Genomic DNA, 23,845 nt, shown 5'->3' on the forward strand with positions numbered 1-23,845 from the left:
TTAACATAAACTCAAATCAGCCCTGATAGAAACTGAAGTGTCACAAGCTCACCATGAACAATCTAAGAGGTTACCCAGTCACCAGGTGTGTCCGCTCTGCGGCTTGCCATTCAACAGATTAGATTAACTGCATATAAATTGTTATTTATCTGTTACTCACTTAAACAGGAGATCTGGTTTCTACCGACAACACACTAATTTATCCTGATAGTTGGAGTACAGCTGGATTTTTATCAGTACGAACAATAAGAAAATTTAATTTAAAAGATAAAGAACTCAGGCATTCAGTCACCTTTAGGAGTTATGAGAGCATCACTTCATCCGAGGGCAAAGCAGCACTCAGTCACCCCACTGGCAAACATCTAGAAGCAAACACCGAGAGACCTGGGCACACTTTAGGGTATAATTAATCTTGCGAAAAATATAGCTACGGAGGAAAAGAATCAAGGTCAGAATATAATTGCAATATGCTTTTATTCTACTGATGCGCTTCCACTCAAGGTTCTTTAATTTTCACCACTATGTCCAACACAGAAAGAGGTGAGGGAAAAATAAAGCATAATTGAACCATGATTTCTCATGAAGTGCTGGACGAACGCCAAGGTCTTCCTGCTAAGAACAGAAATAAAGAGGGTAAGTTCCTCAGCAAGCGACTTATCTTCTAAGACCAGATCCATTCATTCAGACCACAAAGGACCCCAACTTCAACGGGTCAACAGGCAGGCCGCCACCAAGAGACCCGCCTCTGGCCACGCGGAGAGAAGCCGGAGGCTCTGGACCAGGGGAAGGCCCTGGAGCCGACCAGGCAGCCTGGCAGACGACAGCTTTCAGGGGCGGGCGTCAAAGTGCCGAAGCGTAAGACAGGTACACGGTCAACCTTTAAATCCAGTAATTCCCAGCAAAAGTGTAAGCGGAACAAAGTAAGGAGAGGGCTGAAGGCGTCCACAGAGATAGTCGAAAAAGCAGCCCCTGCATTCTCTCTAGTTAGTGCCCCGACCTTCCGATCCGAGGATGCAGGTTTGGGAGTCTCAGCAGAGCGTTTCAGCTCACATTTGATCGCTGTCTGAAATTTTTCTAATTTTGAAAGCAAGAGTGTTGACTTTCAACTTTTCCCTTATTTTCCTGTTCCTAGCTGAAGGCCCCAATCCTTTATAGCTCTGACAGGTTTATCCGAAAGGCAAAAATATAAAACAAATTAGCACTGAGCTATCATGTTCTTACCTTGAACACACTGGCGTAATTGGTTTACCTCTCTCAGTTTACAGGGGAGAAGCCATGTGAGCCATTAAATGCCTCATGATAGAGTTTCCCTAGATAGTCATTGTAGCAAAATGAAAAACTCTGGTTTCCTTTTACAGTCCTACTCTGTAAGAACCAAAAATAATTCGAAACTTCTCCCCAAACACTGAAAGTACTTTCTACACTAATCATTCAGTGCATCTGTAAAATCTTTTTTTTCAACTGAGGTATAGTTGATGTACATTATAAGTTCAGGTGTACAACATACTGATTCACAATGATTAAAAGTCCATTTACACTTATTATAAAATACTGGCTATAGTTCCTGTGCTATACAGTATATCCCTGTAGCTTGTTTTATACATGACCATTTGTTCCTCTTAATCATCCACTTCTGTCTTGCCCCTCGCCCTTCCCTCTCCCCACTTGTAACCACTAGTTTGTTCTCTACATCTGAGTCTGCTTCTCTTTTGCTACATTCACTAGTTTGTTGTATTTTTTAAGTTCCACGTATTAGTGATAGCATACACTATTTGCCTTCCTCTGACTTATCTCACTTGGCATAATGCCCTCCAAGTCCATCCACGTTGTTGCAAATGGCAAAATTCCATTCCTTTTATGGCGGAGTCGTGTTCCATTGTGTGTATATGTACCTCATCTTCTTTATTAATTCATCTGTTGATGGACACTTAGGTTGCTTCCATATCTCGGCAATTGGAAATAATGCTGCTATGAACATCGGGGCGCATGTATCTTTTCAATTCAGTGTTTACGTTTTTTCAGGTATATACCCAGGAGCGGAATTGCTGGCTCCTATGGTAGTTCTATTGTTAATTATTTTGAGAGCCCTCCACAGTGGCTGCAGCAATTCACACCCCCAGCAACAGTGCCCGGGGCTCCCTTTCCTCCGCGTCCTCGCCGACCTTGTTATTTCTTGTCTTTTTGGTGACGGCCATTTCTGACAGGGGTGAGGTGATATTTCACTGTGGTTTTGATTTCCATTTCTCTAATAATTAGTGATGTTGAGCATCCTTCCATGTGTCTGTTGGCCATCTGTATGTCTTCTTTGGAAAAATGTCTATTCAGAGGACATCTGTAAATTCTTACAGGTCTCTAGTCTTGCCTGCCTTTGCACTTCAGCCTAATACAAGATAAACAAAATAAAAACTGGATACTAATCCCTGCACTGGACTAAAGGATCATATCTTTTTAACAATTAAAAGAAAAGTCCGGTCTTCCCTGGTGGCGCAGTGGTTAAGAACCCACCTGCCAATACAGGGGACACAGGTGCAAGCCCTGGTCCGGGAAGATCCCACATGCCGCGGAGCAACTAAGCCTGTGAGCCACAACTACTGAGCCTGCACTCTAGAGCCCACAAGCCACAACTACTGAGCCCATGTGACACAACTACTGAAGCCCACGCACCCTAGAGCTCGTGCTCCGCAACAAGAGAAGCCACCACGATGAGAAGCCCACGCACCGCAACGAAGAGTAGCCCCCATTCACCGCAACTAGAGAAAGTCCGCGCACAGCAACGAAGACCCAACGCAGTCAAAACTTAATGAAGTAATTTAAAATAAATAAATAAATAAATAAAATAAAAGTAAAATCCCAACTGGTGGACCCAGAGGCAGTTTTAATGACGCCACAGAAATAGCAAAGCTCAGAGGCCACCTGGAAGTTTTTCTTTCAGATAAAAGGACTGAAAACTCATCCTTGGGCTGCAAGTCAGTCAAACCCAGAGGCAGCCACGGTGGGACACTGAGAGTCGCTCTGCAGCAGGAGGGGGAGAGAAAAGCCTCCGGGGAACCAGGTAAACATGGGCGTTTCAAAGAGCTTCCTGGAAGGACCACAGGATGAAGCCACGTTACACAGGAAGTGAGCTCTGCAGAGCCGTCAACAAAGACCGACAGGAGCTGCACGCAGGGAAGTTACTGGGGAGGAGTGGACGGCGGGCCAGAGAAAGCAGGTCCAGGAGCCCCGCCAGGCAGACAGGGGCAGACATGGCCCCGGCCACACTCTGGTCACATCCGCCAGTGAAGCCATCTGGCCCTGGACTCTTTTCTGGAAAGCTTTTTAGAGCACTGATTTATTCTCTTTACTTGTTATAGGTCTATTTAGATTTTCTATTTCCCATGAGTCAGTTTGATAGTTTGTGTTTCTACGAACTCTCTCATGTTTTATCTGGCAGAATGAACAAGCTAATTCTAAATCTATATGTAAGTAGAAATGTGCAGAAACAGCAAGGACGATTGTGAAAAGAGCTGCTCCTACCAGATATCAAACTTTAAAGCTACGTTTAAGTATTACTGACAAAGAAATAGCAAACCAAAAAAAATAGTCCAGAAACAGACTCGGGTGTAAACGGGAATTCAGTATAAGATAAAACATGGCAAAACCAACATTTGGAGAGCATCCGTGAAGCCTCTGATTCTCGGTACTATTCTTACACCTCTAAGTCTGAAATAATGTGAAAACAAACGGTTGAAGAAAAATAATTAAAGGAAAAAAGTGCAATTACAGATACAAGATATCCAAATGTATAAACCCATCCCATGATTCGACTCTTAAAAAGTCAGACAAATCCACAGGACAAATGGGGAAACAATACAAACAGCAATTAGTAGGACAAATAAAAATAACCGATACACATGAAAAGCTGGTCAATCTCACTAGTAACCAGTGAAACACAAATACATAAATACCATAGGAGACGCCACATCTCATACATTAGATTAAAAACACTTTTACTCAGGTTGGGTAACATGAAGTGCACACGGGAAGGAGGAATAAGCCGACGGGGGCGCATGGAGTGTGGGGACCGGGAAAGCCACCCAGCGCTCGAGACGGAGTCAAACCTACAGCTGTGCCCTCCCCACAGCCGAGCCAGCCCATCTCCCAGGACTGACTTCAGAGAAGCTCATAAACACTCCCAGGGAGGCACATGAAGTGGTGTTCACTTTAATAATGTGGGTAAGATTTAAAACTAAAAGAACATAATCTGCTCGGATAGGAGAGCAACATGTTAGGCAAAAGGGCCGTGTCCAGGCAGCAACAGTTACAAGCCCAACCCTGCACAGGAGGCCTACAGGGCACCCTGGGGGCCTCCACAGCACACACACACACATGGATGCCGCGTGTGTCCCCAAAGCACAAAACAGTACCACCTACGGTCAGATCTGCTTCCATGATTGCTTACGTGCCATTTCACCCGCGAAAAACTAGGTGAAAACAGGAGCCCAGCCACGTGGGCCACACGAACATCCCCACAGACGCACCTGAAACTGCCCTGCCGCCTTCACCGACTCGTTCCAGCAGCCACGACCGTCCATCCTGCCTCCACCCAGGCCCACAAGCTAATACCAGGGCTTTGTCAAGGTCAATGCCATATTTACTCTAGAATTTGCCCATTCCTTAACCGTTTAATATGTGTTAGAAACTGTGCTACAGCTTCCATTTAATTCCTATCCTTTTTTAATGTAACATAATGACAAGGTTTTTGAGTGTGGTGCCCCTCACTCTACTTTTTGTCAGAGTCTGGTTTTTACCGTATGATTTTGCATAGCAGTGATTTTTAGGGACAAATATGTTACATTCTGGGGGAACTAACTGTATTTCAATAGGTACATATACACATATACAGATAACTTGTCTCATTAAAATTGTCAGCACCACAGTTAACCAGATGAGCTCAGTTCACACAGTAATGGTGCAAAGCACGAGAACACGTACTACCCCCCCGCCAGCAAAACCGGACTGAGACTGGGGACCCCTAGTCCGAGCTTTGCCGCCAGCTTGCTGCTCAACAGGGACAAGCGATCTGCCCTTGCTGAGTCCCCACCGCTCAGACGGGGGTGACGATTTCTCACTGGCCAAGTGCAGCTCTGACTGAAGCAGAGCAGGCCAGGCAGGCCAATGAGGTGCGGTGGCGCCGCCGTGAGGAGGAAATCGTTTCTGGAAAAAATCAAGAAAGGGTAACTGCTCCCACGCTCCTCAAAGCCGCGCCTGAGAAGGGGCCGCGTCCCTTACTTCGTGGTACGTGTCCTCGAGCTCGCCGTCGTAGATCCACCGGTAAAGGAAGCTCAGGACGGGGTGCGACACCAGGCTGAGGATGTGCTGCACCAGGGACCTCATGGAGGGGTCCCCCGTCTTGGTGTAGGCGTGGACGGCTGAAGCCAGCTCACCTCCCTTCCTTCCTGGGGACACAGCAAAACATCCACGTGGACACTCACGGCAGAAACCAACAACTGAACACTACCGCAAACGGCCAAGTCGGAGATGAAGTGCGGCTGCTCTCTCAGTACCGTCCGGACGCAGACGCAGCGGCCAGCACGTGACGGACCAGGAGCCCAGAGGCCGAGGTTCTCCCTGGGCTTCACGTGAGTCAGAGCCTTCACGTGACTCTCCACGACCTCTATGGAAAACGCGACTCGAGATACGACCGAGAACACAATTCTTCACCTTCTCCTGACTGAGACCCACATCCAGACTCACACTTCATACCGCAATCCAGTACACAAATAGGCATGTATAGAAAACAAGAGTTTTACAAACAATACTTACACTTTAAGATTTTCTATTTTTTCCTTTTTAAGGAAAAAGATTTCCTTATTTTTTCCTTTTTCTCTTTTGGTAATAATACACTGGTCTCAACTCATTAAACTGATGTCATAACCCATTAACTAACTGGTGGCCCTACAGTTTGAAAACATGGCCCTGTGTTAATAGTGCCCGGTGACCCAGGAGCACAGCTCAGCATAAAATATTGGGAGTGGCAAAAACCAGATCCAACAGTATAAGCACACGAAGAGTTTCCCATGTGAATAATTCTGGAGTTCGTTAGATTGCAGAAAGTTTCTTTTTTTTTTTAACAGCTTTATTGGAGTATAATTTCTTTACAGTGGTGTGTTAGTTGCTGCTGTATAACAAAGTGAATCAGCTATACGTATACATGTATCCCCACAGCCCCTCCCTCTTGCATCTCCCTCCCTCCCACCCTCCCTATCCCACCCCTCTAGGTGGTCACAAAGCACCGATCTGATCTCCCTGTGCTATGCGGCTGCTTCCCACTAGCTATCTATTTGACATTTGGGAGTGTATATATGTCCATGCCACTCCCTCACTGTGTCCCAGCTTACCCTTCCCACTCCCCATGTCCTCAAGTCCATTCTCTCTATGTCTGCGTCTTCGGATTGCAGACAGATTTTAAGGGAAGGACTGATGTACCCTGACTTTAGTGAGATCCCTCTTGGCATGTGTGCACAAACAGAGACAGAGCCAGTTGGCAGGTTATGAGGACAGGGCATGAAGAAGGCCCGGAGCGGGGACCCCAGCGCCCCAGGGAGGGCAAAGCCTGGGGGCCTAGGGAGGAGCTGGAGGTGCCAGGACCATGAAAGGGATGGGGGTCGGCAGGAAGACAGTTGGGGGGCTGCTGGCAGCTGGAGAGAAAGGAGGCATTTACTCACTGTATTCGACTTCTTTCTTCTTTTGAGGAAGGTGCCCCCCACACCGTGCCCTTGGAGTCAGTGGCCCCGAGAACCACTCCGCGCGAGGGGGGCAGCGCACGCGCAGCCAGGAGGGCAGGGTGGTCACCAGCCCCCACATCTCACCTGGCCCTCCCACCCCGAGGGGGCAGGGATCCCCAGTGCCCACGGTTACAGATGAGGAGAGACAAAGGGCTTCCTGGCCAAGGGAGCACACACAGTGAGAAAGACGCTGAGAAGCAACTAGAAACACAGGCTGAGAACCCAGGGGAGGCCCCACCCAGACGCGCAAACAAGGGAACTTGTGACGCAGCTGCTGAGCCCAGACGTGGGCCAGAACCTGGGGGGGAGTGAAGCGCTAGGAGAGGCTGCTAATTGAAAGACGAATAAAAGAGGAACAGAGATAAGCAGCTGGAACACCGTGGGCCAGAGGAAAAGGCGAAATCTCTGAAAACTAGACCCCGCCCCCTTCCCCTCAAGGAAGTCCTGAGCCTCCAAAGCCTAAACACTGGGCTGTGAGGGCAGCTGGTTATTCTCCCTATAATTTCACGTCTATTAATTTGTATTTAATCAGCATCCTTCTGGCTGTTAAGCATACAAAAGGGGCAGGCACAAAAACAAACCTCGGTGACATTCCCTAAAACCTGCTTTGAAATAAAGCAAAATGACCTTGGCAGTGGTCCACCAGCGCCGCCAGGGTCTTCAGTCTTATCTTGGGGTCGTACGTCCAAACCAGGAGACGCCGGAGTGTTAAGCTACTCTCAAGGCCCAAATTCACACCCTGATCATCTTCTAACTGTAGCTGAAAAACAGGAAAGACAGAATGTGTAAGTACAGGTCACCAAACAGGCCAAGCATGTCTTAATCCATGTGAAGTAGACACGGGGCAAGGATTATCCTCATAAAAATGAAACAGAAGGTCCCTCTGAGACAGTGACAGTTCCTTCAAGCTACAAAGGAGGTCTGTTTCAATGGCAGACAGGACCCTGAAAATTAGCAATGAACTGGCTCTAGGACACACTGAAACTTCACAGATATCCAATCCTTCCCAACAGGATTATCAGATTTTTATCTTTCAAAAGTAATGTACGAAGAAACTTAAAAGTTCTGTATAGTGGCATTTCCTAACACTTCAAATCCTGAAGAAATTAAAAATAAGGTATTTACCTGGGAATGTAGAACAGACAGTAATCGGTAGTATTCTCTGAGCTCCTGGTGCAACGCAGCACAAAAGCTCTGTGGAGAAAGGACGGAGCACAATTAAAGTAGGACACGGTCACTGCACACGACGGTCACTACACCGCAACACACGGGGACCTCGCAGGACGACGCCTTGAGACAAAGTTCGGGTGTCCGCGAAACGGAAGTCTGCTTCTGCCCACAGTCCCCACGCAGGTGTACCCACCACGACATACGCATCTAATAGCACCCGGAAAGGGCTGTCCCTCAGCGTGAGCTTTGCAGGAGGGAAGTGGAGAAACAGTGCATTTTTCATAAGCTAAAGGGCATTCACTTTAGACACTGACGCTTTATTTTCGGATTACGTCCCTTCTAATTTTTTTTCATTGAAGTATAGTTGATTTACAATATTCCGTTAGTTTCAGGTGTACAGCAAAGTGATTCGGTTATACATATATATGTATACATCTATATTCTTTTTTTTGGACTCTTTTCTGTTATAGCTTATTACAGGATACTGAATATAGTTCCCGGTGCTATACAGCAGGTCCTTGTTGTTTACCTATTTTATATATACACAGTACCGTGTATCTGCTAATCCCAAACTCCTAACTTATCCCTCCCACCACCTTCCCTTTGGTAACCACGAGTATGTCCTCTGTGTCCTTGAGAAACCTGTCTGTCCTTCGCAGGTTCTGTCGCAGGCTCTCCTCCTGCAAATCCCTAGGCTTAGGCCCAGAGTTCATTCCAGAGGAACAGGAGTATGTGAAGGTCCTTCTGATAACTTTTCAGAATTTAAGATTGAAAAGGTACAAGGCAGTTTTTAATAATGTGGATGGTACAACTCCCCTCACCAAAATGGGGGGAACTGGCATGGAGTTGCCAATTTAAAAATATCACTAGTGCAGCACGTTAGAGAACATAAAAGAAACATTAAGTGTCTATCAACAGATGACTGGATAAAGAAGATGTGGTGTGGGTGTGTGTGCGCGCGTACATACACACACACACACACACACACACACACACACACACACACACGCACACGCAATGGAATATTACTCAGCTATAAAAAAGAATGAAATAATGCCACTTGCAGAAGCATGGATGGACCTAGAGATTATCATACAAAGTGAAGTAAGTCAGCCAAAGACAAATATCATATGATACCACTTCAATGCGGAATCTAAAAATAATACAAATGAACCTATTTACAAAACAGAAACAGACTCACAGACAGAAAACAAACGTATGGTTACCAAAGGAGAAAGGGAGGGAAGGGAGGGAGGGATAAACTGGGAGTATGGGATTACAGATGCACACTACTATAGTGGAATAGAGAAACAGGAATCTACTGTATAGCACAGGCAACGATATTCAATATTTGTAACTACAATGGAAGGTAATAAAAATACATACATATATACGTATAACCAAACCACTCTGATATACACCTGAAACACAACACTGTAAATCAACTATCCTTCAATTAAAAAAAGGTTTTTTTAATTGAGAGAATCAAGTCAAAGGGAAAATACACTAAAATATGTAAAGTGACTCATACATGGTCAGTGTTCCTAAGTATTCATTAAACATTTTTAAAAATCGCTATATTTGATTATCTTTGTCACTATCCACTATGTTTTCTCTTTTCTTGAGTTGACCATGGCTGACACAGTCCATTTTCAAACCTTCTTTATGTAAAAAGAACCCTCTTCAGAATGACTTTCTTATAAGATTCTAAGGAGATTAAGCATTTCCCGAGGTGAATGTCACCCCAAAACCCCACGTGTCTCCGTAACAAAGAACATACCTGGCCTACAAGTCCAAATGAACGGTCTAGGCTCCTCTGGTCAGTGTATTTTCTGATTTTATTATGTAACCATCCCAACTCAGCAAGTCTGACTGTCGTATCCCTCAAAGATTTATTTAGGTTTGCCTAAAAAGTAAATATATCCAGAGTTTAAAATAAAAAAATTTTAACACTAGGACTTTAATTATTATTATTGTTTTAACCATTTGTACTTTTATAATTCTTAGGCTTCAACATAAGCAACTTAAAGATAACTAATACACCATCACTCAAGTGAAAGCAGTGAGACTCTAGGGAACAAGAAGCGTCACAGAGCAGGCAGAGAAGTAAGACACCTCTGAGCAAGTGTTAGGCCTGGGTCCCACCGCCCCAGGAGTGACTGGCCGGGGTGCCGGCGTGGCAGGGACAGTCTGTGACATCAGTGGCCTCATGACTCGGCTAAGAGTCGCAAAAGGACAGAGGGTCAACAAGAAGGACTGTGGGAAAGGCAGGTTCTGGAAGACAGAAGCAAAGATGCCAGGATACCTGGCTGTCAGGTAACTCGGGCACCACCGCCACAGGAGGAAAGGGGGCAACGCGCTGAGGATCAAACCAGGGCGCAAACCAGGGTTCCGTGGTGCAGGCTGACCAGGACTCCCGAATCTGCACGCCAGCCCTCGTGACCCTAGCGCTGCCTCACAAACCAACCGTGCCTGCCTGGTCCTGATGCCATCTGTCTTGACTTCTGAACACTTCAGACGGGGTTTCAGTGACTGTACCTTTCCCTCCACTTTGTAACAGTTGTCAGCGTTGCTCATCTTGACATTTTTGCCGTCTATGCCCTGGAAGACGTACAGAATATCTCTGACTAGGGCTGCCTCGGCAACTTCCACAGCACCTGTAACACGGTTTTTACAAGCTGAAATAAATCGCACAACACAATTCGCTCCAGGTAATATATTTGCAACCAGAACAAAATTTAAAAACTAAATAAATGAGTTTAAGATGAGAAAGAATATGAAGTTATAAGAAAAAAGGATTTCCTGAAAATGATATGGAGATCATATAATTTCTCTTCCAAAAGTCTTTTAAAAAGACAAAGCAGTATGTGGGAGTTTAACATATGATCAAGGAGCAGCACAAATCAATCACAAAAGGATGGATAATTATTTCACACGACGTTTAGAAAACTGGCTACACAGCAAGCACGCAAACCTGGTTCCATCTCCATCACCATGACGAAAGCAGTTAACACGGCAGAAACGGATTTATGATTTCCACAAACCTTGGAACAAAAGCTAACTCAGAATTTAGGTGTTACCCAATGTCATGACAAGAGGCAAAGCCCACAGATCCAAGGTCTCAGTGGGAGGAGACACAGCGAGAGCCCAGTAGGGTCAGGCTCCCACTCCAGGCTGCAGTCAGTTGTGGCGATAATGGTCTATAAATATCGGATTGCAGCAAACCGGGCCTATCGTCACTGGGGAAGGGAGAGCAGACCCAGGAAAGCACTCAGCAAGGACCTGAGGGGTGGGCGGCTCTGGGGAGGCACAGTCAGGGTGACAGGGTGACAAAGCCAGCCTGGAGGACTGAGGCTCCTGAACCCCGTCACCAGAACGAGAAACCAGGCCAAGGCTGTGAGCGTTTAAAACAAGGGGTGCATCCCTACTCACCACCTGCATCCCCTTCTCTCCGTGGCCTCGTCACATTGCGAGAAACAGCACTGGGGACACCTTTCGAGGTAGTGGTTTGTAAAGAAGGCTGGTTTGCAGTTAAAGTCCATGCAAGACGTGAGCTCAGCTGCTGTCGAAGACAATCTCCCACGCCCGGAGCTGGGTGAGACTGTCTGAAAGAGGAAGGGACCGTCTGTGTCTTCAAATGCCCGGCTCTTCATGGAGGACACTGAGACAGCCGAAGACACACCACCACCGCGCCCCCGTGTCCCAGCGACGACGCCCAAGGCCTCCTGGGCTCCCGCAGTGGCTCTCGGGCTCTTCCTGCCACCTCCACAGACTTCTCAACACACAAGTCACAACCTACTGGACTTTTCTTTACAAATACATAACACACACCACCCAGCTAAAACCACTTTGAGATTCACTACTGGTTTTACCCTGAAAGTTAACATCTTTCATCCAGTCAACATTCGCTGAGTTAAAAAAATCTGAAACGCTGTCCCCCTTCCCGTCCTCCCTGTCCCTCAGTCTTCACAGCACTTGATACGAAAAGAAATGTCGTAATCCGCAATTAGTTTTAAAAATGCACAAACATAAAATACAAGGCAAAGGCACCTCCAAGGTCAAGACAGCTTCTAATAATTTGGAGAACGTGTCAAAGCTGCTCCCTGAAGATGCAGGAAGCTGACAGCTGATTTCTAATGACATGTTTTGACAACCGCAACAAAAATAGCGCTTCCTGGGACCGCAAAATACAGAAACGAGGATCTCAGTGGCACTACTGCTTCCAAGTGGTGAGCTCTGGTTTTAACTGGTCGAGTAAGAGAGGAAAGAAAAACCTGAAATGGCCCTGACTTTTCCCTATTTTTGACGGGGGGGAAAAGTCATCAACAACACTAAATTAAAACTATGTTTTTGAATAGTCCTAAATTTAAGAAAAAATTCTAAAAGACCACTTCAGTTCAAAGTTGTCTATACAGCTTTTTCGATATCATGACACTAATTATTTCAAATACTTATTTTAAAGGTGAAAATATGAACATCTGTTTATTCTTTTAGCCAGAATATGAGTTTAAGATGAAATTTTGAGATGTATTGTGCTGTCTTTCTAAAATACTAGACTCTATTTATTCCACACGTGTGGTACACACGTTCTATCTTCTGATAACTTTAACAAAATCTGATTAAGTCGCACAGTGACTTATAACTGTATTGCGCTCATGTGGAAAACGTCATTTGATGGTAAATCCTTGGTCACTGTTCTCCTGGAAAAATACCCACTTTCTGACATTTTAGAGCACAGTCTACGTTAATGGGATTTCTAGGAACGCGTATGGAAAAACACGCAGGAGAGCAACGTTCCAAGTCCATTCCGGCACTGGCACTCGCTTTATTCTCAGCCATGAGCTCTGCGTGTAACCGGACGTGACAGCACGTTGATATAAAAGCACCGTAAGGTGCCACACTCCTCAGTCTGAAGATCTCAGCGCTTGAGGACGAGACAGCTTTATCTTATGTTCCTGACATCTTAAATAACTGAGGAAGAGAACAGCACACCTATGAAGGCGACAACATGCACTGAGAGAAGTATGAGAGCCCAGCAAGAGCCTGTCGCTCAGTTACGGCCAGAGAAGGCTCTGCACGCCGTCGCGTGAGCGGGCCCCCTGCTATAACGGGCCTGTGCCTTAACAGGCGGGAGTCGGCCCAAACCCTTCACAGTCAGCTAGGACTAAACGCGGGAAGAGCTCCCGTCTGAAATGGAGGGAGTGCTTGGAAGGGAACATCCTAGATAAAGCACCTCAGACCCGGCGCCTAGAACATCCCTGGCACATACGAGGCTCTGGAGGTCGTTTCGGTGAAGACGAAATGCCTGATTAAAGGCCGAGCACGCCCCACTCCTACTGTGTGAGGACTCCCGCGCGCGAGCTGGGTTACCCCGGGAGGAGAGGCTGAGGCGTCGGGGTCGGGCCGCTGAGGGCGCACACGCCGATGCTGCTGACGCCGCTGCTGCCCAGGCTGCCAGAGCTCTGGGCCGGCGGGACGCTGCGGTCCTGGTAGTTCAGGGGCAGGGTCTGAGGCCTGGCGTAGTAGTAGGGCGTGGAGTGAGCATCTCGGGGTAGCGCTTGAGCAAACAACGTGGCATAGCTAGAAACCTGAAAATAAAAGGCGGCACGAATATGGGTACGAAATTACAGAACGCTTTCCCACACCCGCAAAGATAATTTACATTCAGACTTTGGTTCTATTTTTGTAACTGGATTTTGTGCAGGCAGACCTCAGAGACATTGTGGGTTCAGTTCCAGACCACCGCAATAAAATGAGTAGTGACACAAAGCAAGTCACACGAATTTTCTGGCTTCCCAGTGCATATAAGAGTTATGTGTACACTATACCGTAGTCTATTGAGTATGCAATAGCATTTTGTCTAAAAAGCAATATACACACCTTAATTGAAAAATACCTTATTGCTTAAAAATGCTAACCATCGTCTGACAATGTAAAGTTGCCACACACCTTCAACTTGTAAAAAATGCAGTATCTGAGAAGCACAATAAAACGAGATGTGCCTGTATTTATTAAACGATAAATCAGTTATTATAGTTTTGAAATATGCCTGAACTGATAAAGTTCTGGAAAGTTTTCTGAATCTCAAAACTCCCACATGGTCTGATAACTAAACACTTTACTCAGAAACCAAGCAAACTGAAACTCAAATAATTACTCAAATATTTTTAGAAGTCTGGCATTATTATGCAATGAAAGAATGCTCATTACTCAGACAAAGGCTTTAAAGGTCAATATGACTCTTTCACCCACATTCTTCAACTCTCTAAACACTCAAATTTCTGTGGTCGAGCATCTTATTACACCAGACTCTCTGGGACTCTGGGCGGCGGCCCAATAGCTCTTTCAAACACCACACGGGTCAAAAACTGAACCCACTGACAACAAACTTTTCATGGTATAAGAGTAATTAATGTTCATCATGATATCTGAAAGCCCAAGAAAACGCTAAAAGGTCTTCTAACCCAAAGAATAATGAAGCTGTGCTAATATTAATAACTTCACAGAATAAAAATCTGAAAACTGACAGTTTATACTCTATTTAACCATTGTTATATTTGAAGTAATAACATGATTCTCAAGAAACATCTTAAGGAAACACAGCACACTGACTAAAAATGCCCTTAAAAACAAAACAAAAAGAAAGAAAGAAAAAGAAATCTCTTGACCCTCGTGACTGCCCAGAAAACTATACAAAATTTTTTTGCTTTTCTCCTACTATTTTCTTAAGTATGGAAGCCAATTCCTATCAAAATTTGGTGTAACTGTCCCAGCAAAAGACACTGTGCTTTAAACAGGCGTCGAGCTGTGAAAACAGAGCCTCTCACCTTGTTAGGCTGCTTGCGCGGATCTTCACTAAGGCTTAGCAAGAGGTAGAGAATTGACCATTTATTTTTCAAAACTCCCTGTTTAGAAAGAAAACAGTAAAAGAACAACTTTGTACTAGTTCCCAATTTTATCTTCCTCTCTCCTAAATTACCCTTATTTCCAAAATAGAAAAGCATTTTAAAATTCACCTGGTAACATCAAACCTAAATTTGTCGATTTTTCAGGCACTACCACAGTGCTATCCATGAGAAGGCAAGAGAACGTTCTCAAGAGGTCAAGACCCTTGGAACATTTAACCCCCTGAAATCTAACTCCAAAGTCCCAATGCGAACATTTTTTCAATTACCCTATTCCTGTCTAACGGTATTTCCTCCCTGAAATAATTCTTATAATAACCAACTTCCAAAACACAGTGATTATAAGAATAATACCATCACAAAATGTGTGAATGCTTTCCCCGCCTTAAGTCCAATTTAAGCCATAAAAAAAGACTATTAGGAAAAAAGAAAATAATTCCGAAGTATAAGACGTAGGTCTCGGCATCATGCACTCTTGGGAAATTCAAGGTTCTGAAGCACTTAGGTGTCAGGATAACTACCCCTAGGTTTCTATGCAAGGTAATCATAATGATTTCATTAATTTCCAAACATGTATCACTCCCCCCGATTCACAACCGTTAACAGCAAGCAGCCCGCCCTCGATACGTTTTACCCCAAATTTACAGTGCATTCCACTCTATTCCTGTGTTCCTACCTTTCCTATGCATAGGCTAGAAACTATAAATACTTTATTTACAAAACAAATTATGGGACGGTTACTCACGTTGCACAAGTTCTTCATTATATGTATAAAATATTCCTAGAAAGTTTCTTTAAAGAATAAGCTCATTCCAGGTATTTAATTGATTCACACAGAATTTTTCAGAAACAGCCAACTCCCCAGCTGGGACAACAGCAAGGAAGAAAGAGGCCAGCCCTGACCGAGGCCTCAGCCCAGTGGTAAGCAGACATTCGGGCATACACTTTGGTATCATGAACTACCCTTCCAGACACAGGAGGATCGCTCAGTGGTCCAGGCTCACAAAAGGACCCCCCGAGGAGACATGCATCTCTCAGAAACAGAGACGTGTGTCCCTGCAGCGCGGCAGGAGGGGCTCACTCTTCCCTACCCTGCCTGTTCCAGAGGAAGCCAACCAGAAGCAAGGGAGCCTAGGGGCTGCGATCCACACCCGTCAGCACCCCGGAGCCCGAAGCAGCAGAAAGGGGGAGAGAACAGAGCTGGTGGGACCACCAGAATCAACAACTCCAGCAGCACACACGTTTCAGATGATTCTAAACCACTTCAGACCCTGCTGTCTTAGACTTTGAAACTGAAAGGACCTCAATTCACACATAAAACGTTAAACGCTGCGCACACCCTGAATTCTAAATGTGGAAGCGCGTATCAGGGCCCCGTAAGCCCTAGAGGAGCATGGGAACAAGCGTTGCGCGCGCAGTTACTTTGAGCGGCGCGCACCCCGGCCCACCCCTCCCGAGGCCCCGGCTCCTCTCGCACAGCCCCGCTTCCCGCCCCCCCCCCCCCGCCGCCCCTCCTCGTCTTCAGCTCTGCCCCGCCCGCCACGGTCCAGCTTCTAGCCCAGGACACCCTGCCCACACCTCTGCTCCCTGACTCCTGCCTGGGGTCTAAGGACACAATGGCAAACGGCAAAGGGCCCCTCAGACCTGCCCTGGTGGCCACGGGCACACTGCTGGAAGGCCCTGACGGGTGGGAGGGAGGACCAAACACCGACCACGGCTGTGGTTCCAAAGAAGCGGACGTTTCAGCAACAAGAAGGGACGGCTCCCGCCGCTCGCTAACGTCTTCCACCACGCTTCAGCCTCCAGCCCTAGGAAGCCGGCTACTATGTAAAACATCGCCGCTTTAGGAATAAGCATTTGGTGTTCCAAACTGAACTGTGGGAAACAGCCATTTAAATTAGAAACGTCTTAAATATGTTTTCACCTAATGGCCAGTGTTAACAGACATAACAGCTCTTACTGATGAAATCTCCCTTTGGGGATCTCAGGAAGGCTAATCAGCATTTCGGGAATGTGACATCTGATAAGCAGATCTTGGTAATATTCAATGCACAAGTGAAATTGTTTTTAAAAATAGAGAAAGATTAAGAAAACCAAATAATACAGCAGTTTGAAACTACCTGCCTGGAAACGACTGTACAAAAAAGGTTCCTCTTTTTCTTTGGATTTTATAATTTAATGTTAGATTATATTCATATTGAAAGGTTTTTTTTTAATCATATCTCTTGCAAGGTCATTTCTTAACTTCATAAATATCATCAAAGATGGAAAAACATACTTAAAGCAGTGAATCCAAGTAAATCCAATTGAATTAAGGAATCAAAATGGTCAGCACATAAGGTTAGGCTTCTTTTTAGGGGCACAACAGACGAACAGAGAGGAAGACTTGAAAGAAGCACGAGTGCTACCACTGGCAGCGTCAGGCACTGCTCCGTGATGTCACCATCGTGAGACTAACCTGGGATTTTTGAGCAAAGCAGTAAACTTCTCAGGATTTCACTCTCTTCTCTGTAAGAGAAGGGAGACGGCTACCTAGCTGTCCAGCTTCCTTTATAGTCTGAATCACAAAAATCTCCCCCTAGGATTCAGTTAGTTTACTGGAGTAAAGGCCAGCAGAGTCTTTTATAAAAATAACAGGTAACAGCAGGTTAACATTCACAGTAACAGCAGGAATTGCACCTGATGAACAATGAGATGCACCAACAAGCTAAGCCTCTGCTGTCGTGTGTAGACAAGTCAAAGCTTCTGCTGACGTGCTTCCTCCCAGGGACGTAACTAAGGCTTCGGTGACACGCTCACTGCCCAGGAAGTCTGATCGCTTTCTCACTGCAGCTTCATTCATCTTTATAAGCAATTTCACATTCAACCCAGCTAGAAGCTACTTCTAACACCGAACGTCTTTGAAAAGCAAACACTATCTAGAGTTGAAAGCCACTACCCAACACAGAGAAGGTGACCACGTGCTCCCAGCCACACTGACTGCCTCGCCCACAGCAGAGCAGCTTTCAGACACGTGCGTGATACCTGTGAGTGAAGTTTCCTGTGGAGTTCTGAAAATAATGCAGCATCTGCTTCTCTTCTCTGTCGGGTAACTGGAAAGTCAGAAAATGAGCATGTTAATGACACACACCAAAGTTTACTCTTATGATACTATTTCACCATTCACAGTAATGGATAACTCTGACGTCTGCAACGAATCTTGAGCTTAAGAATCAAAATAACCAGGCAACGTCACTTCAACTCCATAAATTTCGTCAGGTCACTGGATCTGAGATTTGTAAAATATGGACAAAATTAGGCTGGAATCAAAGAGTTTATGTGAAAATTAGCTAAAGTAACAGAAATGATGGGATTTTTTTAGATCCTATCTATAAATAGTAACAAGCCGCCCAGTGAGGCAAAGTACCACGAGTTCAGCTAGTTAATAAAGGCCACCTGGAGGGAGGGATGGGAAGTGAAAACATCTCTGGGATCCTAACTGCAAAAGGCAATAACAGAGAAGTACCCCATTCATGACAGTGTGACTTAAAACCACACCTTCTAAGCTTTTTTGTTAATATATACGCAATGCCTCATCTTGCTTTGGTGTAAGATATAATAGTCAGTTACTGTTTCAAAATCGAAATTGAAACAGCCAAGGGGCTAATCTTCACCCAGGAATTCGTTCCATGCCTGCGCGTCCCCAGGGCTCACGGCCACAGCACATTCTCTAGAAGCCAAGGTAACCAACGAGAAGCTCACTCGCCGCTCGGCTCCATGAAGGAGGACGTGGGCCTGGGAAGAGACGCTCACCCACATCCAGCACGCTGCACGCACCGCCTGTGCACAGATGCCTCTCCGAGGAATCCCGCTACAGCCGAGAGACAAGCACCGCCCTCAGAAGCTGGCTCACGGGAATCCACGTCTATTCACACCAGCGTAGCAGGACTGCTTTCTTACAATCTCATCAGCCAAGCTCACTTAGTTTAAATGCTCGAATTCTCCTCTAGAAAGACAATGACCGACTTGACAGCCAGTACCTTTTCACATTCATCACCTAGGAAAGGGTCCCCGCATCATGTACTGACCGTATGGCCCAGCATGTCTCGCATGGACATGCCAGAGGTCGCTTCACCCTGATCAAGCGGCACCTCCAAGTCTCCCTGTGCAGAACGGCAGTGCCCTCTTTAAAATGCACTATTACAAAACGCATTCAACAGAATGAATGCAGCTAAAAATTCAATATAATTTACTTTTACATGTTATTTCTACAGAATGGGACTAATGCTAACTCAGATATAAAAGTCACAGGACAATAAAATATAGTAAGTGATATTAATAAAAATGAACGCAGAATATTCACCCCAAAAATGATGTTTTATCTAATGGACTGCTAAATAAAGCAAAACAAGCCTGGAGTTACAATGTACCTCACTTACCAATGTGAAAAATGAAGACACCGACAGGTGTGAAATTTTGTCACACACGAGTTTTGCAATTTGTGCCAATATAAAACATACTAGCATTTTATATAAAATGGCAAGTTAACATTTTTGTGCTATTCTAGACGGCAGAACTACCATAACTCAGCTAATCTAATTTACCAAAAACAATCACCAAATTTCAAAAATATTAAAATGTAAAAACTAAGTCTAAGAATGAATGAAAGATGACAGACCACTGGTGACCACTCCATGCACCACCACTGACACCTCAACCACAGCTGGGCCACGTCAGGGATGGGGACTCGGGCTGGAGGCCCAGGGGCAGCCGCGGACACCGGGTGATAATGGGCAGAAAAGACGCACCACGTCTACACAGCCAGCCTCATGTCAAGGGTACAGAGACTACACAGAACAACAAACTGCACGCGGTTACAGCTTTCTTCTTAAAAAAGGACCCTTCAGGACCCACCCAACAACGTGGCTGCCAGTCCTGTAACTGAGGACAAACTATCTTCAGCTACTCCAAGGATGTGCAGTGCTCTCACCAGCGGGCCTGGATCTGTACCTCCATAAAGGGCATGGTCTGTTAAATGCAGTACCCAATAGTTGGGGTTCCCACTAATAATCTAAAACGTAACAATCATCAGGGATCAAGAAGCGAGTACAATGTTCTCAGGCTCAGTTTTACAGACAAGAAAGGAAAATAGTCTCTACAGTATGCTAAATAGTCCGTCCCCCCCACCTTACACAGTACCTACATGCCAGGTCACCCCAAGATCTGAATCATCCCAGCCCTGCACTGCTCACCGAGCCTCCCCCAGACCAAGCCGCTCACACGCCAGGGCCTCAACCCTACCCCCGGCTGCCACACCACCCAGCTCGGGTACCCAGCTCTGAAACAGGACATCCACCCAGAGCCCTGGCCAAACAGTTAATAATTCAACAGCTGAGGCAGGAAACGGTGCCGTGAGGAGCTACCTCCGAGAAGGTGGCATTAACACTTGCGACAGCCCGTTTCACCTGGGCGGCTTGAAAGCCAGGCCTGCAGGGAGAACGCACCTGCTTTCTTAGGTGCCAGGCTGCTGCTTAGGTGGCTGGGGCCAGGCTCTTGAGTCTGGAGAACTGTGAGGAAAGGGGACCCAGCCCCTGGGGAAGAACAGGGGACAGGGGCGGCTCTCACAGGTGGGCCCTGGTGCTCAGAGCCCCTCCCTCAGATACTGCTGGGACGCACAGTCGGGGGCTAATACGTGGAAAGCTTCCTTTTCTAAGGTAACAAACACTGTGTATGAAAGCTTTCAGGACCATCTCAGAATTAAAACATTCAACAGTAAGCTCTAAAGTACTGCGAGTTACTCACTGAGTTGTTTTAACTGCCAAGATAATACCCTCTGTTATCTGGTCAAAGGGTGCATAAGAGTAAATACTTATCTTATCACAAGATAAGCAGCAAGTTATATGAAGTGCTTTTATCTTTCTCACGTTCTTAACCCAGGTTATGTTGTTATAATAGTATTTAAAACAACCCCCTTCCACCATGTTCTTGTCCTTATTTTTAATATATATTTTTATATATTTGTAATAGTACCTATAATTAAAATGTGCTTGGGAACTACATATACACATACAAAGAGATACATATATATATAAAGAGATACACGAGTATATACCTCTGTGTGTGTGAGCGTGTGTGTGTATAAACTTAAGCTCTGACAAGTTTAAGAATGCAACACATGATAACACTTAAGAAGAATACGTACGTTCTTTCTTGATTTTTTCAGCTACTAGAAATTCATCTCTTTCAACAGTTGGGGCAAAGTTGCTGCCAATCACTCGCACGGCATACTGGAACTGCTGGGCCACGTCGGCTGAAAGGCAAATAAAAGGATGCAAGTTACCACCATCACGTTACGTTGTGATCCCCTGAAGCTCCAGTTCAACACAGCGCACTGGGCATGTGCATCTACCGTCCACCTTCCCCAGGGCTTAACTGAGAGGACGGAAGAGCCACAGAGAGGCAGAATGAATGACTAAATGAGCAGAATGACAGTTTTACAAAGTGAGGGAGACAGCAACACAAAGTCTGACAACTCCTAGGAGACAGAAAACAGACTGGACTGATAAACATAAAAAAAGGAGCAGGAAAAGCGCCAGCCCAAACCATGGCACCTGCTCAGCAGAGCCTACGAGGAGCCAGGGCTCACGTGCACACACGCACCAGGACTGGCCGCGAGCAACCAAAACGGGCAATAACGTATGAACCGTGTGTGCACTTCCAGGTAAAGAGGGTGGCTTAAACACAGACACGTGCCTCCACGCCCTTCAAAAACCCCAAGAAACTGAGAAAGGGGGATCTTGTTTTTTCTAAGGCATAAACCTACAAGAGCAAAGAAAACAAGGCAGATCAGTAAACCCTGCTGACTCGACTTCTAAAAGTGGATCCCACTATGATCACTCCATAGCCACTAGCCCATCTCAACAAGTCTCCTGAGTAGCTGGTGACCTACTCCTCCTTTTGCCCCTGGAGTGAATTACCCACACGCAGTCAGGCTGATCCCGAGGAAGGCTACAACACTGGGCCCCTTGCCACCTGCCACCTCTCCTGGCCCAGCTCACGACACACCAGCCATGCTCTGCGGTCCTGCCCTTCCTTGAGGACGCCTCACTCACGTCCAGCTGAGAACCCTGACACACCCTCCCCCACCTAGCTCCTCAGACCGCCTTCCCACCTCCAGCACACGTACACACGCACACATGTACACACACACACGCACGTGCGGAGTCTTCCTTAAACACCACTGCACCACAACACAGAAGGTGAGTGTATACATGGGGGAAAGGAGCAAACAGAAGTAACTCACACTGTTTCTGTGGAGTCACAGGACTAGAGGGGAGACCTTCTTCCTCACGTTTTCCCACTTTAAAAATTTTCTACACCAAGTATACATTAATTTTATAAATATTAAGTGTCACTGAACATCACTTATTTAAAAGGAGTGTTTGTATAACTATTTTAGTTAAAAATTATTTTTAGATTACCATGATCCTGAGTTCTACAAACAACAGTTCATTAACAACATACTTGAGGACATTACAGAAAAATCCCCACTCTGAAAGTTTCATAAACTTTTGAATTTTCTCCCACCCAAAATTCAAACCTCCTCAGCACCAGACACCCTCCTCTTCCTTGTCTTCACATCTTCTCCACGCCTCTGTACGTCTACCACATCCCTCCCGCCTCTGCAGCCACACTGCAGTTTCCCTATCTGCCTGCCAGCCAAGTTTCCAGTCTATCTTTCTTGTTGATGACAGAGTATTTGAAAAACCCATCCGCTATTTCTTAAACCGAATCCACCTATCTTGTGCTTCAAAGGTGGACGCACAGAATCCAGACGGTGAAGGAAGTCAGCAGAGGCAGTTATTCTCTCTTTAATAGTGACTATCATCAAAGGTTACAATGCACAGTGTCAAACAATGCCAACGACAAACTTCTCCTTTAACACCCCCAAAACAGCATTCAATTTTTAAAGTATACGCAAACTCAATCAGTAGTTCAATGAATAATTGCAAAGCACCTACTACGTGCCAAACAGTACAGGCCCTAAGAATAGAATAGACAAGAAATAGTGGCTAACAAGGCAGCCTTTGTGAGAATACAAAAAATGAGGCCAATAATACACAAGGTAATCAGACTGTGACAAGAGCTACTAAGAAATAGGACATTACGACGGCAAATAACAGGCAAGACTTCGTGACACAGGCTGGCTACGCAAGGCCCCTCCGAGGAAGCGACCTTTAAGACAGGCAGGAGCCTGCCAGGTGAAAAGCCAGAGACCCAGGTGGAAAGGACACAGTAGTGGGATTCAGGGCTACTCAGGACACTGTTCCTCAAGGAGGCCAATGACTGGATTCTAAAATCCAAATCATCAAAGCCAAACGCACTCCATCAAGAGTCCCAGACAAGGAGGCCCACACAGCAGCTCTGTGATGACCTGGCTTAACCCAAGACTAAAAATAGGAGTATTCAAATTTTGGACCACAGAGTACCGGAGCACTCTCGCCTCCAATCTGCTCTGGGTATGTGCCAGGGGTGGGCGGTTTTCAGGAGCGGGGAAGGGGAGGTACACCCCCCGCCAAGCCTCCCACGGCATTTCTGTGAGAAGCAATGGCACCAGTGAATTCAACTATCTGCTGCCTGACGAGTGCCAGAGAGCCGCTGCAGTGCTGCTGACACACACACTTCCAGCCAAGCAGGTGAGAGGCCACCCCACAGGCAGGGCCACGGCTTTCCCGCCTCTACTCAGCGGCAGGAGCAGGAATGAGTGAGTTCAAGACAAGACGCTCCAGGATCAGAGGCCTGGGCTCCCGGCGTGGCCCTGCCCGCCGCAGCCGGAGGACAGAGGGCCGGAACTTCACCTCTCCAGGTCTCAGGGACCTCGGCTCTAAAACGAGGCCACTAGGAACCACTGCCACCTCCCAGAGGGCGCGCAGAGCATCTGGCACACAGCAAGGACTCAACAAACGTTAGCTACCTTTCTTATTATTAACCTGAAAATGTCATTTAAATGTACATTTTGTCTAGCAC

General features: G+C 46.0%; 1 protein-coding gene across 3 annotated transcripts in view; it reads right to left on the reverse strand.

The window, feature by feature from the left end:
- Window positions 1-23,845, reverse strand: part of TUBGCP3 (tubulin gamma complex component 3) — a 60,790-nt gene that overhangs the window by 32,268 nt on the left and 4,677 nt on the right. For 2 of the 3 annotated variants that reach the window (XM_079902860.1, XM_079902859.1), the window contains exons 2-11: window positions 21,021-21,128; window positions 17,864-17,931; window positions 14,762-14,839; window positions 13,305-13,522; window positions 11,367-11,539; window positions 10,473-10,591; window positions 9,715-9,840; window positions 7,890-7,958; window positions 7,392-7,524; window positions 5,269-5,435 (exon numbers count right to left, since the gene is read on the reverse strand). In XM_079902860.1, the coding sequence (XP_079758986.1) occupies window positions 5,269-5,435; window positions 7,392-7,524; window positions 7,890-7,958; window positions 9,715-9,840; window positions 10,473-10,591; window positions 11,367-11,539; window positions 13,305-13,522; window positions 14,762-14,839; window positions 17,864-17,931; window positions 21,021-21,128 (1,259 nt within the window). Of the gene's footprint in view, window positions 1-5,268; window positions 5,436-7,391; window positions 7,525-7,889; window positions 7,959-9,714; window positions 9,841-10,472; window positions 10,592-11,366; window positions 11,540-13,304; window positions 13,523-14,761; window positions 14,840-15,584; window positions 16,180-17,863; window positions 17,932-21,020; window positions 21,129-23,845 lie in introns of those variants that run through there. The other variant, XM_079902861.1, reaches the window with a different exon arrangement.

Source organism: Stenella coeruleoalba, assembly GCF_951394435.1.
Source record: "Stenella coeruleoalba genome assembly, chromosome: 18".
NCBI lineage: Eukaryota > Metazoa > Chordata > Mammalia > Artiodactyla > Delphinidae > Stenella > Stenella coeruleoalba.